The 17,999-nt window shown below is 33.4% G+C and overlaps 3 protein-coding genes across 6 annotated transcripts in view; 2 read left to right on the plus strand and 1 right to left on the minus strand.

The window, feature by feature from the left end:
• GCS2alpha (glucosidase 2 subunit alpha) overlaps positions 1-5,366 on the plus strand; it is a 24,116-nt gene extending 18,750 nt beyond the window's left edge. For all 3 annotated transcript variants that reach the window (XM_076131774.1, XM_076131775.1, XM_076131776.1), the window contains 4 exons: positions 204-317; positions 777-886; positions 1,358-1,497; positions 2,006-5,366. In XM_076131774.1, coding sequence (XP_075987889.1) covers positions 204-317; positions 777-886; positions 1,358-1,497; positions 2,006-2,079 — 438 coding nt within the window. In that variant the 3' untranslated portion in view covers positions 2,080-5,366. The remainder of the gene's footprint in view (positions 1-203; positions 318-776; positions 887-1,357; positions 1,498-2,005) is intronic.
• LOC142984290 (uncharacterized) lies at positions 5,357-13,536 on the minus strand. Its single transcript, XM_076131777.1, has 3 exons — positions 13,128-13,536; positions 12,198-12,695; positions 5,357-11,718 (listed from the first exon to the last, which is right to left on the minus strand). The coding sequence occupies exons 2-3, from the start codon at positions 12,684-12,686 to the stop codon at positions 9,889-9,891; spliced, it is 2,319 nt and encodes a 772-aa protein (XP_075987892.1). The 5' UTR covers positions 12,687-12,695; positions 13,128-13,536; the 3' UTR covers positions 5,357-9,888.
• A 286-nt stretch (positions 13,537-13,822) lies between these two features.
• LOC142984331 (zinc finger protein 711-like) lies at positions 13,823-17,944 on the plus strand. 2 transcript variants are annotated; one of them, XM_076131861.1, is made up of 9 exons: positions 13,823-13,935; positions 14,020-14,220; positions 14,366-14,965; positions 15,230-15,388; positions 15,743-15,930; positions 16,410-16,575; positions 16,882-17,019; positions 17,360-17,503; positions 17,806-17,944. In XM_076131861.1, exons 2-9 carry the CDS (start codon positions 14,047-14,049, stop codon positions 17,833-17,835), a joined length of 1,599 nt encoding a protein of 532 aa, XP_075987976.1. In that variant the 5' UTR covers positions 13,823-13,935; positions 14,020-14,046; the 3' UTR covers positions 17,836-17,944. The 2 variants fall into 2 exon arrangements, with proteins under 2 accessions (XP_075987976.1, XP_075987977.1); XM_076131862.1 differs by having other exon boundaries at positions 13,876-13,935; positions 14,006-14,220.
• The last annotated feature ends 55 nt before the right edge of the window (positions 17,945-17,999 follow it).

A 17,999-nucleotide genomic window follows, 5' to 3' on the forward strand; every position in this document is an offset into this window, starting at 1 on the left:
AAAGTACTCTTAATAAAACCTTTGAATCATGTATGTGTAGCTATCAATAAAACCTTTATTTGTGTGAGTAATTAAGGTTAAGAGAAAAATATAAAAAAAGTTAAGTACAGACAAACCAATAGCCGGATAGGGAGATATAATGAATGTAATCTCAGTGATGTTTATTAATAATATTTATAATAAATATAATTATGTGTGTCCAGATCCCCGTGTACCAGCGCGGCGGCAGCGTGGTGCCGCGCAAGGAGCGCGTGCGGCGCTCGTCCGCGCTCATGGCCGACGACCCCTACACGCTCGTCGTCGCGCTCGACCATAATGTAAGTATCATTTAATTATCTATTATCTTCTAAGTACTGTAATTAATCGCACTTGATATAAAAATATGCTGTAGCTGCCATACGACAAATCTTATAAACCTATCTATATAAAATGTAAATAGTTCAATGAGATAAAACTAGAATGTTCAAATCCGACAGCAATTTAACGTATACGTACTTGTACGTTAAATAATAAATTTAAGACATACGGCTTGTAAAAATCAATAAAAGGCCCCGAAGACAAATGTGATCTAAAGTATTTATAAAACTTTTAGCTACAATACGTTTTCACAAAATGTATTGTTATCTATATTTCATATATTTGTTATAATAATATTCAATTCGAAATATCGTTTATTTTGTAAATTTCATACGAAGTATTTGAAATAGCCATGTATTATATTTTTTTATACATATTTGTAAAACGTGTGTTTAATGTATTATTGTTCGTGTGTACAGAACACAGCGCACGGCACGGTGTACATCGACGACGGCGAGACGTACGAGTATCAGCAGAACAAGTACATTTACGCGCGCATCGACTATGAACCTAGCGGCATTACTTACAGGTATTGTTATACAATTCTATATCATTATCATTGCGTAACATAACTTCTATAAAAGTCTCATTATTTATGGATTAATTTACCACGTTACAAAATACATTAAGTTTTCAAAACCTTCAATTAACATTTAATTTTGTTAATAAAAACGGTCTAATAAAATGTTAGGGATAATTTGTGACAAAAATGGTTTGATCGCAGCAAACCGTTGATTTTATATACTACCCAATAATATTACAAGATTAAAAAAAAATCGAATTGTGTTGCAAAAAAAATTCAGCATTTAGTATAAATTAATGAAGTATTTTTTGATAAAAGGAACCTTCCGATATTCCGAAACCCCTACATCATCTTCAACCACTTATTGAAGCATTACGAGAACGAAATGGTCGCTTTTGTGTACCAAAGCTTTTCTAAATAAAATAAATCTCCAACCGCCTTTTTAGCATTAAAAATAACTAATTATTGTCTCAACAGTTTCATAAACGAGCACGCGCACTACCCGAGCCGCTCGTGGGTGGAGCGCATCGTGATCGCGGGCATCAAGACTCCGCCCAAGACCGCCAAGCTGCACCAGGGAGACAAACAACTCGCCTTGCAGATGACCTTACATAAAGGTATGTCACTTTATTAACCTACTTCTGTCCCACTGCTGGGGAAGGCCTACTCCCGAATGAGGGAGGGGTAAGGTCTGTTATAAAGTATGTTATATTCACTTTATTATGTGTAAGTAATGGGTGATGTAGTCGACCTTGCTTGAATAACTGTCGTATTCGAATTATTTGTATAATGAGTACGAATATCTTTCTGACTTTTGATATTGAGGTATTCTTATAATCTTACTAGAATTACAAATACGAAAGTTTAGATTATTTGAATGGATGTTTCGTTACTCAATCGCCCCAAAATAACTGAACGGATATTGATGAAATTTTGTGCACAGTTAATTTATATAATTATTAGTAGTGAAGGATAAACAAAACTGATAATTTTTACTGTGGGACATCTATTTCCGAAATTTAGAAGTATTTTTATTTTATTTTTCAGTCATCTAGTTATAGTACCAGCTCTAATGAATATGTAGACAGACCGTGTGTGAATTATCCAAAAATATTTTGTTTCCAGGTAACGATGTCCTGGTGATCAGGAAGCCTGGAGCCAACATGGCGACGCCGTGGCGCATCGCGTTTAGTTACTAAGTGTAGATAAGAGGCTCACGTTATTGATTCACTGTGTTTCTCTAGGAATTTGTATTGATATACTTTATAATAGAGTAAAGATCTATATTAATGGTTTCAATCTTGATATACCACTCATCCAGAGCGACAGTGACGTAACTGCAAATTTGTATATTTTACACAACACCTTTTTTAAGTTATTATATTCCGCCATTGTCGCCCAGTATTCGCGCGCCAAAATGGAATATTTCTGCAACAACTTTTTGCACTCTAGCGAGAAATTTTTCACTTCCAATGGGGATTGAATAAAGGATAACTTTGGTATAATTAAGTCATTTTCGGTTTTTTTGGAGTTAAGTCACTGTCGTTACGGATGAGCGATATGTAGTTTTATGTTACTGATTGTTTTGAATAAAATTAACTGCTTATATTTTCTGGACAGAATTGATTTCTAATTAAATTTAGTTTGATTCAAAAATATCATTGCCTACACTTGAATAGTAAAAATAAGAGTACGAATTGACATTAGGTAATTCAATACTAGCACTCAATTGAATGCTAGTTCAAAGAGGAACTAATTGATTTTTTCAAATTAGTTTAGCTCCATCGTTAGCCAATATCTTCGATCGATTAGTTTGGCTTTCTTCACAAATTTCAACCGAACGTTCTTTCATTAACTATTATCACAAGTTCGAATCAAACTTTGTTTTGTAGGGAATTAGTCAGTTGATCATTTTAATCAAAACACTGATCAGTAACTTTAAAACATTCAACTTATTAAGTAATTATCAGGTTGAGAATATCATTATTATAGATCTAACCATAACGACTTAAATAGATAAATACGTAACAGACCTATTTCAATCAAACATCATATATTCACTATCTCTTTCTTTCAAAGAGCATAGAAAAGGATAGCATAATTGTGGTTTTATTGAAATAAAGTCTTTTAGTCATAATTTAAACTCTCGATGTTCTATAAAATATCTCCATATTAGAATAATTACTTATTCTATAAATAAGATAAACTATATTATAATAAATAAAGCTCTCTTTGCGAGATTTTTGTAGGATAAATAACAATTTAGTGGATTCCTATATAAATACAGTAAAACAATAACAAAAAAAAATTGTTTGAGTTCGTTTCTACATTGTTTTGTTTGTATATTATAACACTTGAACGAAAATGTGGGTACGATTTTAGTGAGTGGGCACAAAAGGTATAATCTATTATTCTTTTGTCAGCTAATAAGAATGACATATAGAAAAATAGGGTGAGAACGTTGTCAGTTCGTATGTAAGGTGTAATCTCCAAAATCACTAAACAAAAGTAAGATCTTACACCATTTGAAAGGCACATAACGTAAACATCGGTTTTATAGTATGTATAGGAACATTGTGCACTATAAAGCGAGCAAAGTCGGGGCGGGCCGCTAGTGATAAGTATTTTGGAAGGTAAAGTGTATGGTATATGAACATAACAGTGTCAAAACGAATTAAAATCTATTACAAAGTAATAAGGACTAGATTTCAGTGTATGTATAACTCAGTGGACAGTCACGTGTTGTGTTATCGAATAACCTTCTTAAATGGTCACCGGTTCGATTCCAAGGCAAGTTTAAAAGGATCATATGTATATTAGATATTATGTATGTACGAAAAATGACTAGAAAACCGATCTCTTATAAAACTAGTCGAATAACTGTAGTATGGCTAAACTTGCCCGCAAATTGCCCCAACTTAATTTTTCATCAGACGGGAATCGAATCTGTTGCATCAATGTTCGATTGCACAGCGCTTTAGTTAATAAAAAGGTTTAGTACACTTAGCATATTTTCATTGCTCTGTAAGATTTTAAATAAATACATTTTATATAAATGATTTTGATACATGTATGTATTGCACACTTTTCTTAAATACTTTAGTATTTTGTGTTTGTCCCTTAGACCGCTAAATTACTGGCGTTTTACGATCGTTGGCGTTTTTCCAACGTCTACGCAGCGTAAACGTCGCGTAAACGCAACGATGACTTCACGTCTGGTAATAGGTACAATCATGTAGAAGAAAGCTAACGTTCAATAAACGCTAGTGGTATAGTGGCCTTATATGAAAATGTTAGGTACTTTCACCACTGGCAAGAAAATATCAAAATTATGTTTTTAGTGGTGAAGTATAAAGATATTATATCTGTAGTATGTTTGGTGAGAATTAAAAAAAAAATACCTTTGTATTTCAAATCACGGAATAAGCCTGTCTATGTATATGAAATTTTCTATATGGCACTGACATTTCAGTTATATTTAGTTGAAAAACATTTCCATAATATATATTATTGGGCAACATCCTATTTTATTATGTTCTTCAACGAAAACAGGTTTGTTTGGCATAGCAATGACGCGGCTTATAAAACAGCTTTTAAATTCTCACCAAATATGTTATAGTGTTATTACAATTAGAGAATTCACTTCCATATAATGTGAAGTAATTATGTAATATTTCAATTTGTTCCCGACCAATATGTATTATATTCCACTGTATAGTATGTTTAGAATATCATTATATACCACACTTAAGAATTAGGTTATATGACATTGATATAAAAGCACTATTAATAGCATAAAGCATACTTCTAACACTCGCTGATAAGTTTCTAATAGCTTATTCAAAAGATTAATAAACTGAAAATAAGATCTCGAAATCCACTTGATAAGTAAATCAGTACTAATCTGACAGTTACAATCGTAGATGTGTGGTTATTCACAATCAGATGAAAGATTTTTATTTGGCAACTAATAAAAGAAAGGATTTTTAATGAGTGAATGCAGAAATGTCCCTCAATTTTAAGCAACACTTATTATGCTGTCTTTATCACTTTGACGTGTATAGTAGAGAGATATACTTTTGGGGTAATTTAAAATTGAATGATATTTTTTGCATTCGGTAGATTGATTTAAAATATTATACACCTGTTCTACAGCTCAATAAAGAGTGGCAGATAACTTAACTACCAGATAATATGACAGCAAATGTATGAGCATTTCGTTTGATAAACTACCTGAAAGGCTTCAACCTGCATTTGGCCAGTGTGGTGGACATTAATAAGTTAAACTTATATTTATTTGTTTAAACTATCCGACACTTATCCGGGAGGTGAAACCGTGCCTTCTATAACAATGTCATATATTCTCTTTCAATAGGTTTATCCTCAACTAGTGAAATAATTTCTGATAAAATGTCACTGTTAGTTATAACGGGTATGTCGAAGGAATTTTATCTATGTATGTGATAATAAAACTAATTTTAATAAATCAATCACTTTTATTTCACCTCTTTATTATTTATTTTGTCGTTGTACTTTGGGGTGGCTTGGGGTTAAATTCTGTCATCGTTATTTACAGATATTTTTAATACATAAACATTAGTTGGTTTATACAAGGATTTATTTTACAATACATGTAAATTGTGATGAGTTTCTAGAACTTATAGACTGAAACATCTGTTAATTTTAAGTAATGATAAAACCTGAACCTATCTCATTCATTTGATGTGTATTTGTAAAGATAGAAAAACGTTTTCAGTTTACAAATTAAATGTGTGTTTCGGCAAGACAGCTAGAATATTTGAAACATTGGTAGTGTGACCACGAACCACGAACACACCTTCGATAATTAATATTTAAACAAACAACTTTGTAACAAGATCTGTTTGAATATGAAACAGATGAAGTACTAGTATTTTGCAAAATCTTAACAGTTCGAAGAAGAAATTACTATAAACGCTCAATCTGCTGTAAACGATAAACATAATTGTCAAATATTTTTTTTTATTTGCGGAAACTTTTAATTGGCAATTTGAATATTTAAATTATAAGTCTTGTGATTAGTCCGTAAGCTTTCCTAAACAAATAAAATAAAATAAAAATAAATCCTTGTAAAACGTAACACACTATACAAGTCAAGCCGTTATTCAAGCAACAATCAATTTCGTGTTTCACAACACTCAACCGCCGAAACCTGCAGCGCACTTCAAGCTTACAAAGCTAAGGACCAGTTTCACAGCTAATGAATAAATAGCAGATAACATAGCCGAAAGATACAGTGACAACAAGCTTAATGAAAAAAAACTCCAAAAAATATCCTCTTGATAAGTTATCAGTATACTATAATTCAATGAAAAAGAAACTTCGATTGTAATTTCGGTCGATTCTTACCATGAGTTAATTCATTTCTAAGCTTCATTTGAATAAAGTTTGAATCTTCTAAATCAAATATAATAAATCTCTTGAAAATTTTGATAGTACGTTAACAAATATTGATTTATGCCCGGCTTATGAGGCACATTAAGCGGTAGTTTATCTATTCAAACTGTTATTTTTGTATGAGCTTTAACGCTATTGAATAGATAAACTACCGCTTAATGTACCTCAGGAACCTGGGGTAAGACTTATGATCGTTACCATCGTAATTGTAACGAAACTTGGGACTAACATCCTCAATGAATAATTCAGAAGCTATGAAACCGGCCGTAAATATAAAATATTAGTATATTTAGACGCCCCAAAGCACTGTCAACAATAAAATATAACTTCTCTTAACTCTAAACTACATCAACTAACGTAATATCAGGCACCAAATACACAACAACTTATACTATTAGAGCTTGTTCAGACTAACGTGCGATAGTCGCGCGTGCACGCAGCGTGTACGCTCAACAAACGTCAGCGTGAACAAGCTCTTACGTGAACAGACTAACTGCTTTTGTGGACGATGTATTTTATTGTGATTATTTAAAACTGTGATATATTATAAAAACTAGCTCCCTATTACTCAATAAATTATTTTGAATAGTTCTCATTGGTCTTGAAATAAGTTTGTGATGCGATAGCCTCGAAAGCCATTCTAAATTTTATTTTCATTGTGATGATAGCTAAGATAGATATAAGATTTGAAATACGCATTCAAAATAATATTTTTAGTATTTTATAAAACTGAATTAAAATTAAAAAGTAGTTAGTCCGTTTAAAGCCTTAACATTGAAGCATTTATTGCGATTGCTTATTAGTTCTACAATTTTCCGGATTAATTACATAATATACATACATATTAGGTAACCTTATGAAAAAAGAAAACAATATCTGGATAATGTTTTGGTAGTGTTATAAATTAATATGTTATATCACAAATTAAAGTAATATATAGCATGCTTGATACATTAAATAGGCACCATTTTAATGACAAACCAATATAATAATAGTTACATTTGAAACAATGAAGAAACAAACAACTTATCGCGGCTCGATCTCTGGGGTTAAGTCTGACAACCAGTCTTACCGAAGGGTATCGTGTTACATCCCAGGTAACTGGATTGTGGAGGCCAGATAGGCAGTCGCTCCATGTAAAATACTGGTATTCAGGTTCATCCGATGAGTCTGGAAGCCGACTCCAACATAGTTGGAAGAACGGTCAGCCTAGCCGTTCTTCCAACTATGTTGGAGTCGGCTTTTAACCTTTTGTCGACATTTGGAAACTTATACAGTTTCTTGTGCAATTTAGTGAAAGATATATTTAATAATTAAAGTTGTTAATTATTGCTATAATTTTACAAGCTATGAGTTTTCTCAATCACTGTTTTCATACAAAAAATAATGTTAACTTTTATTTATGGTTACATACAGAAACTTCACTCAGATTGAAATATATTTTTTTATTATGTTCACCATTAATAAAGATAATTTTATATAAAAGGGAGCGAGCTTATGGCCATATACCGGGCACGTCACCAAACTCCGGATTTCTATTGAAAATATTACACATATGTTGAAAAATATTGTAATAACAATTTAAATAAACATAATATCGCGCCTGTTCTATCCAAAGGTGTAGGCAGAAGTGTATAAAATACCCGCTTATAAAAAAGCTTTATTACTGTATTTGAAGAACAGAAAGATTATTGAGTACTACTCAATTTTGAGTAAAGTTTCTGTCACCGTAAGTATTAGTTGTACAATATATTACGTAGTATGTGCCTTGAGTAACTATTTGCTATTTGTGACTTATAAAATATATCTATTTCACTGTTATTCACCATTGTAGATATAAAAATATATTATCATATAATTTGAGATGAAGGAAATATATATTTTATTATTATCTGTTTTTTCCTGAAGCTAATAAATGCTATATCTTCTGGCTTGACTACTTACGACCGATTGCAATATCACATCTTTGGATAGAGGTATATTCATCTAGATAGAAATAAAGATGAAAAATTTCCTTAGTAAACAAACAATCGTATGCCAATCTGTATCTGGAGTTATGATATTGCAACCGGTTGTAAAAAGATTGATGATTCAGTCATGCATAAAATTTAACCGAAAAACTGATTGGCTAGATATATAAAGTTAGGTACAGAGATGGTCAGTCCAGAAAATGATACAATATTTTGCTATTTATTTAAAACATTACAATAACAAATTTATGAACAATCGCAATTGATTGCTTCGCAGTATAAACTTCGTACAATAGAACCAATCTGTCGGACAACATGTTGGCCAACATTGTTTTATGACGTGCTAAAACAACAGATGAAGTAGTGATATATATTTTTCTAAAACTAAATATTCTCACACCTATTGCTATATCCCAAAATCAGAGCTAATCTCTGATTTAAAACCAAAGTTATGATACGGGGATAAAATATTGAAAAAATTCTAGCGACTATTATTTTGTGATTTTTCATGTAAATGTTGGCCAACACGATGTCCAACAAGTCTGTCAACTAAGTATAATAATAAAGTAAGACTAGTTCCAACACAGGAGCCCGCTAAACCCTGCCAACAACTTAACAATAACTAAGCCGAACAACTACTATAAAATAAATATATAATTATTTAATGTGGCAATATTACGGATACATATATTTATGTAAATAATATTATTCGTTAAATGGAAGACTGTTACTTTGTTGGGATAACCCATAAGCGAGCATTTAGAATATTTTTATTAAAGCACAGTACACACACTGGTTTCGATATTTTAATACAATAATTTTAACAAATCGAAATATTTACCTGTAATAAGCTACAACCGACATTATAACATTATACTGCAATGGGTCTTAAGCGCGATTAAAGATTAAAGGTTACGATACCTTATTTGTATACCCGACTTTTAGATCGAGTTGCATCGATCGTAGTCACAGGCTGACTATTAAATTTGTGATAAGCACGCGGCATGTTTTTAAAGTGACACACAGGCGAAAAAGGTTGTCGAGCCACAAATCCGCGTACTTACACCCACTTTACTATGTCAATATAGTATTATGTAACATACAAGTCGCGAGAGCTTATAATCTTTACTCCGCATGAAAACTAGTACTGTTAATTTGTGTTCTGTATATAATATATTATATATTCTGTAAATATACATATTAATATATTTTGTTCTATATATTTGTATTGCACTGATGAATGAATAAATGCGAACTTGCGCTATGAAATTAACTGCTAACAATGTGATTCTTTATTTCAACTTACAAATTTTATCACGTCATTACGTATTTTGCGATACGAACAATACGTCACACAGAAACGTAGGCAGAAGCGTGACGAAAATAGTTTCACGTATTGCGATGCATATTATTCAAATTCACTCAGAAAAATAAGTAGCGTCATTATAAGCTTACGGCCACGGTATTTGTAGCGCCTCTATATGAAACAGTACTAAAAATTTGCTTTATATTCCGATATTTAAAGTATATAAATACAAATGTAGTTACAAAGCTGTAACATTGCCACAAAAAACCTAATTAGGCAAGATAAAAAACTATCAACTACTTAAAAAATATTCTACTCGGCTTATCTTCGTTCGGAAACTCTATGAACGGGTGCGTCTGTTTATGTTCTAACATAACACTTTCGTTCGGGAACTTGTCCCCACAGATATCACAGGCCACCTCACTGCACTCTGAAGAATCACTCGAATCTTTTCTTTTCTTTTTAACTACCCACTCTTTCTTCTTTAAAGTATCTTTTATCTTCTCTTGTTTGGACGTAGACTGCTCTTCCTCTATCAAGGGCTTCCCCGTCAAAAGAAACTCTTTCATATTCAAATGTTTTAACGACATTTTGTGATGTTTCAACCTGTTTTCCGAACTACATTGATATTCGCAGATGAAGCACACGTATTTCATATCTCCCGTGTGAATTTCTGCGTGCGCTTTCCGCTTCTCTTGAGTTGCGAAACGAAAATCGCAGAACTTGCAAGGATACTTTCGTTCTAAGGAATGGAAACGCATGTGAGAGAGTAATGCGTTCATATCTTTGCAAATCTTCCTACATTCTAAACACATGACACCTTTTTCTACAGTTTCCGATTCTTCGACACTCTCCGTACTGTGATGTATTCTTCTATGAGACGCGAGGCTTTTCTGACTGACAAACACTCTCCTACAGTCTGTACATTGAAATTGTGGTTCCGCTTTCAACTCCGGACTATGTTTCTCAATTTGATGTATAGCTAGTTTGTCAGCTTCGTGAAACTGTAGACCACATTCCTCGCACTTCCACGCTTTAACTAACTTTGAAAACGCTTCTAAAACGTCAAGAACCGACTGTCCTTCGACTTCTGGATGGAATGTCTTTGTATGATTCCCAAAGTCAATGATTTTGGAAAATGTTCGCTTACATCTCGGACAGCTGTAAGGTTCTTTATGATCATCCATCACGTGAGACTTCAGTTCAGGTAGTTCCGTAAACGTTTTCGAGCACATAAAGCATTTTAATTTTTGTTTCCCTTTAACAACTTCCGATATAACTTTGTATTCCATTAATTGAACCTTTTGATGGACTTGCAAATGTTTGAACAATTCTTTTCGCGTGTGATAATCTGTCGGACAAAATTTACAAGGGAATCTCTTTCTGTGCAACCGTTTACGATGTAAAGCGAGTTCTTCTTTGTTCTTGAAATGTTTCGAACAAGTCACGCAAGGGTAGGAATTAGTGTCGGAATATAAATTGTGTGATCGGAGGCATGTTTCCATTCTACTCCGTCGCTGAAATACTTCACCACAAGTGCACACATACCCTTCCTTTTTCACTTTCTCCTCCTCTTTCAAAGCGGCTTCTTCTTTCAATTTCATATTACGATTCTCCAGTCTAGTTTTCTGGCCTTTTATAACACCCATAGCGCGTTTTTCTATTGACGTATGTACCGCCAAATGGACAGTCAAACCTCGTTTTTTAGTGTAAGTCTTAGGGCATTTGGGACATTCGTATATCTTTTCCCCTAGATCCTTTTTCTTCCCTTTCGCTTTTAAAAGACCATAGGCTTCTTGTTCAAGGGATAAAACATTGCCAGTTATAGAGTTTAGTTGGAAGGAGTCTTGGTAATCCATGTAGTCATCATCATTATCATTATCGTAACTCGTTGGTAGGATTTCTTCTGGGTTGGACATTTTGTTGAACGACATGTCAGTAGTATGCGACATGGGGAGTATTTCCATGACTAAAGTCTTAGTTGTTTGTGACTCAATGAGACCGTCGTGTGTGTTCGTAACTGTCGAGGTAGTGTTGATCAGTTTGTTTGATATCAGGTGTGTTTCAGTCACTGTGACGTCGGATTCCTCTTTGATGTGCATTTTGTCGTATTCTTCTTTGTGTTCCTAAAGAAAGAAATACCATAATATTAATGATAGGGTTTTTATATTTACATGGAAAGAAGGAGGTGAAAGAACAGTGTCTGTTAAGTAAAGTATGAAGGTAAAAAATGCCTGCACGGCACGTATACGTGCACGCGGGTGTACGTATTACATATACACTGTACGATTTATTGTTTAGAGCAGGGGTTCCTAACCTTTTCTTAGTCTGGGATCACTCTTATATTATTCTTACTAGCAGGGACCACTATGTAGGTATATTAAAAATAAAGAGTAATAATCATCCTGAAAATGTTTAATTTTAAAATCAATCGTGGACCATATTTTTACTACCACAGACCACTGATTGGGAACCACTGGTCTAGAGACTATTTATACGAAATTTTCACAGGATTACCAGACACGAAAATGCTTTTAAAATATCCAAATCTAATGGCCATTTCAGTAGACCATTTTCAATGCATTATAATAAAACAAAATCTTACCCCATAGTCATCAAATTCAGTTTTAACATTATCCTGCAAGCATGCCTCCACCCTGGTCAAAGCAGTTGCCTCATTGCTGTCCATGCTGCTATCCAAGCCAGTCTCGTCCCCATCAAAACTAGGATAGTCATACGTAACAAGAGAATCATCGCCCAACACCATTTCAACTTTAACATCCGTCTTTTCATCAGAATGTGGCTCAAATTTCTGTACAAGATACTGTTCGTCATGTTTTATATTGTCACCTCCCATTTTACCGATAATAGCGTCTTCTGGACATTCTTTCTCTATTAAACTTTCCTGTTTTACTTCTAACTGTATATTTTCGAATGGGTTATGGTCTTCGACAGTGTCTTCATGGGTATGTGCCTCTAATTTGACCTCATATTGCATGTCTTCTTCATGACTGTGGTCTATTTCTTCCTCTTGTTTTATTGTCTCTGGTAGAATGTCCATGGTTTCATGTTCCAGTTCAGTGGTTCCAGACATTTTTGGTTACTGTAAATTAAATAGTTATTGTTTTTTAGCTATTCATTGGTATATTATGTGAATTTTGATATTAAGCTATGAAATGAAACTGCATCCTGTGATTTTCTACCCTTTTTAATGAACTCTTGGAAAAATATAAAGATGGATTGAAGTATGTGAAAAGAATATCTTTTAAAAGTAATAATATGAATAATAAATTAAAATTAAAAACTTTATAAATTAACTACCTCTAATATGTAATATAAAAAGAAACTGCATAAATTAAGTTTTCTTGGTTTATTAATAAACAGCATTTGTTATTACACTGCATAAAATATATAAGTTGTATTTCAATATATAATTTTATCATTTAGAAACACAACACACAGGTGGCAAGTGAAGTATGAACTTAGAACAGTGTATTAACGAGAATAAACAAATGACCTTCACAGTCCAACTTACCTTACTGATACAAATTCATACGATAATATTTGTGTGATTGTAAATATCCATTTCCTATAAAATTAACAATGTATAAAACATAAGGCAGCTTCAATTTGTATTTTGTTTATTTCCCTAGCCATATTGCAGCCGTATTACGCTAACATTATCTACAAACGGTATTTATTGAACGTAATTTCAATACAGGAATCACTAATTAGCTAACACCGCTGATTATAACGAAAATTGCTTTGAGACGATTATCACTCGTTACGACATATTGAATAATTTAATTGATAACAAAACTTCACTACAGAGTACAGAATCGTTTTATTAGTACACATAAATAACTTAAACTTGTTTAATCTTATTACTACTGTGTAAAATAATAAAATCTAAACATTCCACTTTGCAGTCTTGGGTCCGATTTGACAAGTATTAATTATGTTTCGGGTTTTTTATCTGTATTTTTAAAATAGTGCTAATGACCCATTTCGCATATCAATATTTAGTAAGGTGCCTAAGTGTAGTATTTGGAATTGGTTTTATTCGACTAAAGACAGTAAATTTATTTCACATTCTAACTATGATTTAATAAAAGAATTGTAAGAAGCATAATTTTACTAAGCAAACAATTTTGAATCTATAAATGATCGTATTCTTCAATCTCAGCAGTAAAAATTTCAAAATAAATGTGAAGCTGGTGATCTGCTAGTCGACTAATCCGTGAAGTAATAATGTCAAAATGGCGTAGCAAAGTGGAAGACTGAACGGATCTTTTTACGAAGACGAATTTATTTACAGAACGCATCGATAGTTGAATTTGGTGGTAATATCTGAAATAGATGTTGATCAATAAAGCTCTTTCTTCGTTTGCTGTAAAAATGTGGTTTATCAAGTGTTTTCTTGTCAGGAGGGGACTGGCGGCTCACAAAATACCATGGACCTGAAACTAGTGCTAAAACATATATGTAATGGAACCCTTGGAGAAAATCTGTGTATTATCTGTTTATCACCTCTCAGCGACCGATATGAAAATATATTTACTAAAGTCATTAAAGCTGATATTGAATTTTGTGTAGCTGATGTGTTGGACTCTCTTTGTCAGATCAAGGCAAGCTTTAAAATTTTATTTATTTATATTTATCATAACATAGAAGTTCCCAGTCACGACCTGAGGCTATGATAAATTCTGCACGAAAAATGCATAAAGTTTGTCACAGCTGTACAAATACATTCATTTTAATATTTGTTTTCAGTTCTCTGAAGAAGACAACTACAATGTGTGTGTTGAATGCTTCAAAACTGCATACATGGCTTATAAATTCCGTTTATTATCAAATAGAAGCAATGAAATCATTAACTTTTATTCTGACGAACTCTCACGCAACTTAGACTATATTAACTTACCAGAGGAACTATCAAGTAATACATTATGTATATCACTTCCTTCAGTGATCACTTTGTCCCCAGATATTGAATTAAATCTTCAAGGTATAGGCAAATGTCAAGAAAATATTATCCCAGTAAGAAAGACAGATAAAAGAATAACTCAAGCTAAAGCTATGGAGGGTGATGTAGTAGTAAATGTACAAGAGAACGGAGAATGGTCATTTTATAAAATTCTACCGAATGGTACTTTAATTTTACTTGACGATAAAGAAGAAAACAATTATAAGAAGACTATAAGCCAAGCTAAGCCAGTTGGGCTACCAAAGATTGATGAAGTGAAAACTAGGCGGAAAAGATTGCCCATGACACATAAACTGTGCAGTAAATGTCCAGTTAAATATAGATTTGCGGCCAAACTGAAAGAGCACATGAAAGTAGCTCATGACATTGATCTATTTATTTGCAAGGTTTGTATTTTTGGTTAATAAAATCACTATGCATCAATTATTGTTTGACTACTTTTTGCAAACTATGGAACAGTCATAGATACATGCCAAACATTATATTTCATTTATCTGTTCAAATTTTGTATCACATTAGGCATGACTCCCTTTAGTACATTTCTTGAACTGTCTCCCAGGTTATATAATTTTTATCTCAATATTTTGTACTACTCATGACATTCCTCTTTCATTTATCCAGTGTTCACCACAATTTTCATAATGTTTCAGCTGTGTAAAGCAATAACGGAAGACGAGCATGAGTACCACAATCACATGCGGACTCACACTAACATACATCAGTGTGACATCTGCCACACAGTGTTCAAGAAACGAGACACCATCATCAAACATCTCAAGTGGCATGAGAGAATGAAGAATATGAGTCAGGTAAGCCTTTGCCCCTATGTATCCTAATCTGGTCCCACTAGGCATTGCCTGTAAACTGCACTGGTCAATAAGATAAACAAGGGAACAACCATTTGAGTTTTTAGTATAAAGACAGGTAACTGCTGAATAGTTTTTGAAAACTACCATGTTAAAGGTATACAAGCACCTTGAATAACAGATAGAAGTTTGATAAAACACAAGGTGTGTCCTTATTCTCACTTTTTTTAGCTATCCGTTAACATACAGTAAAAGTCTAAAACAACGATTTATTTTTCATATAATTTAGTTTTAATAACCTTAAGCTATAACTTAGTACCAATACATTAATAATCATCTATTTTACTTATTTCTCAGGCGGAAGGCGCACACATATGCGAGATCTGCGGCGTCATAACAGAGGACGAGCACAGTTTGCGCGAGCATTACGATAACAAGCATTATAAGAAGTACACGTGTTACTACTGCGGTAGACTGTATAAAGGAGAGAATAGCTTTGAAACACATATCAAGAAACATGAGGCGAGGTTGAAGGTGGAACGCAGGTATATACTCTATTATTATTTACTAGAGGTCGCCCGCGACTTCGTCCGCGAGAAAACCCTTCCCTTGTAAATCCCGATCCCTCGGAAACTCCGGGATTAAAAGTAGCCTATGTGTTATTCTGGGTCTTCAGATACCTATATACCAAATTTCATCGTAATCAGTTCAGTTGTATTTGCGTTAAAGAGTAACAAACATCCACACATTCTCACAAATTTTGGCATAATATTAGTAGGATACCTTTCGCTATCCTACTATGTGTCGTGGACCGTCGTATACTTTTTAAAAAGTCTTGTAACAGAACAAGCATCTCTTGACGAACACTATTGACTTATAATGTCTATCCATCAATTGTACGACTAGATTGTCAATAAGAAATCTTTAGTTATTGAAGAATCTAACAAACTTCTTTCTTAAGGATGAAACACAGCCACCTGTAGAACAAGTTACGTTATACAACACATTTTGTATTTATTTACAGTGATAAGAAAGAGCCGGTAGTGAAGCAAGAGAAACCATCATCTGCTCCTGAGGCGAGTGCTAAACAGAAGTGCATGTGTCCGACATGTGGACGTTACTTCGTTGATGAACGAGCGCTACTGTGGCATCAACGACTGCACAACAACGAGAGACCTTATATTTGCGAGGTAAGTTACTATATACGTTTAATACAACGTTGCTGGCAACTTCAAAACTTTAAATGGTTTACTTCGCCCAAACTTTTCCTTCCGCCTAGAGCTGGTCGGCCTACCGTCCGTTGGCTCCGATTCCGACGCAGGGGACATTTACACACGTCTACGCTAAACTTTACGACAATGACTTACGATGTGAAACAGCAAATCAAATACCATCTCACCATCATCTGTAAAATCTCACCTTTTCAATAATGTCAACCTCTCAGCCTTCTGTTCAGTAACACTTAACGTTTAATAATACTTATGTGTTGTCGTCAGGTATGTGACCGCGGCTTCGTGTCGTTGAACCGTCGCAACCAGCACGCGCTGTGTGCTCACACTGCTCCCACCCGGCGCTGCCCGCTCTGTCCAGCGCTCTTCCATCTCAAGTCCATGGTCAACACGCATATTAAGAAGGTAAACTATACTAAAGACTACTTTTATCTTTGCCATTTGCAAAGGAAGCCAGTTGGCTGCTAATACAGCATGCTACTTTTTAAACCCTTTCAATGTAAAATTTTCCTGAATTTTTTTGATTTCTAGATGAAATTCAAAACAGTCTGTCTCTACAAAAGGAAACTTCAACAGAGACCAGATATTGCCATAAAAAATCACGTTTACTTTCTTGGGTATGGTGTATAGCTTAAATCGCATCTAAATCGGTTGAGCAGTCAAGTTTGAAAGTTTAGCAACTAGACAGAATGATAAATATTTTCACACTAAAAGTAATGCATCTCTATCACTTTTTACATTTTAGGTGCACCTAAAGAAGCATAAGCGTCGTAATCGTATGTCGAAGCATCAGAACGTGTTCTGGCGCACGGAAGCTGTGCCTATCCAGGAGTTGAGCGTCGATATACAGAATGAAATACTCGAATTACAGGCACATGAGGAATCGCAGGTAACTGACCTCTCACTTTTATTATTCTGTCTTATTCATATTTACGTTTACAGTAATAAATATTTATATTATTTTAATTAGTACAGAGAGATTACTTTACTGAAAAATTATGTGAAATAAAATAGAATAACTGGAACTGGAGGCCAAACAGGATAGTCTCCATAATTTGTCTTAAAAACAAATACCTGTTCCTTCATAAAGTTTGTGATCAACAAAACCTATTTGCAGGTGTTATATCATGAAAATTCTACTTTATTCTGAAATTTCTTTATTATTCTTATAAATGTGTGTTTTGGTTTCAGAGTCCCAGTCCTGCCCTAACAATGAATTGACATGGATAATATCTGTTTATTTTAGTACAATTGTAAATTTGTGACAAATTGTGTGTATTTGTTGAATATCATGTGTTTATTTACATAATAAAATTCATATTGAACATTATTTTATGTTATTGTATATCCTGTAATTATCAACTTTGACTATAGTTCTTTTTAAG

The sequence above is a fragment of the Anticarsia gemmatalis genome, chromosome 26, assembly GCF_050436995.1.
Source record: "Anticarsia gemmatalis isolate Benzon Research Colony breed Stoneville strain chromosome 26, ilAntGemm2 primary, whole genome shotgun sequence".
Classification (NCBI taxonomy): Eukaryota; Metazoa; Arthropoda; class Insecta; order Lepidoptera; family Erebidae; genus Anticarsia; species Anticarsia gemmatalis.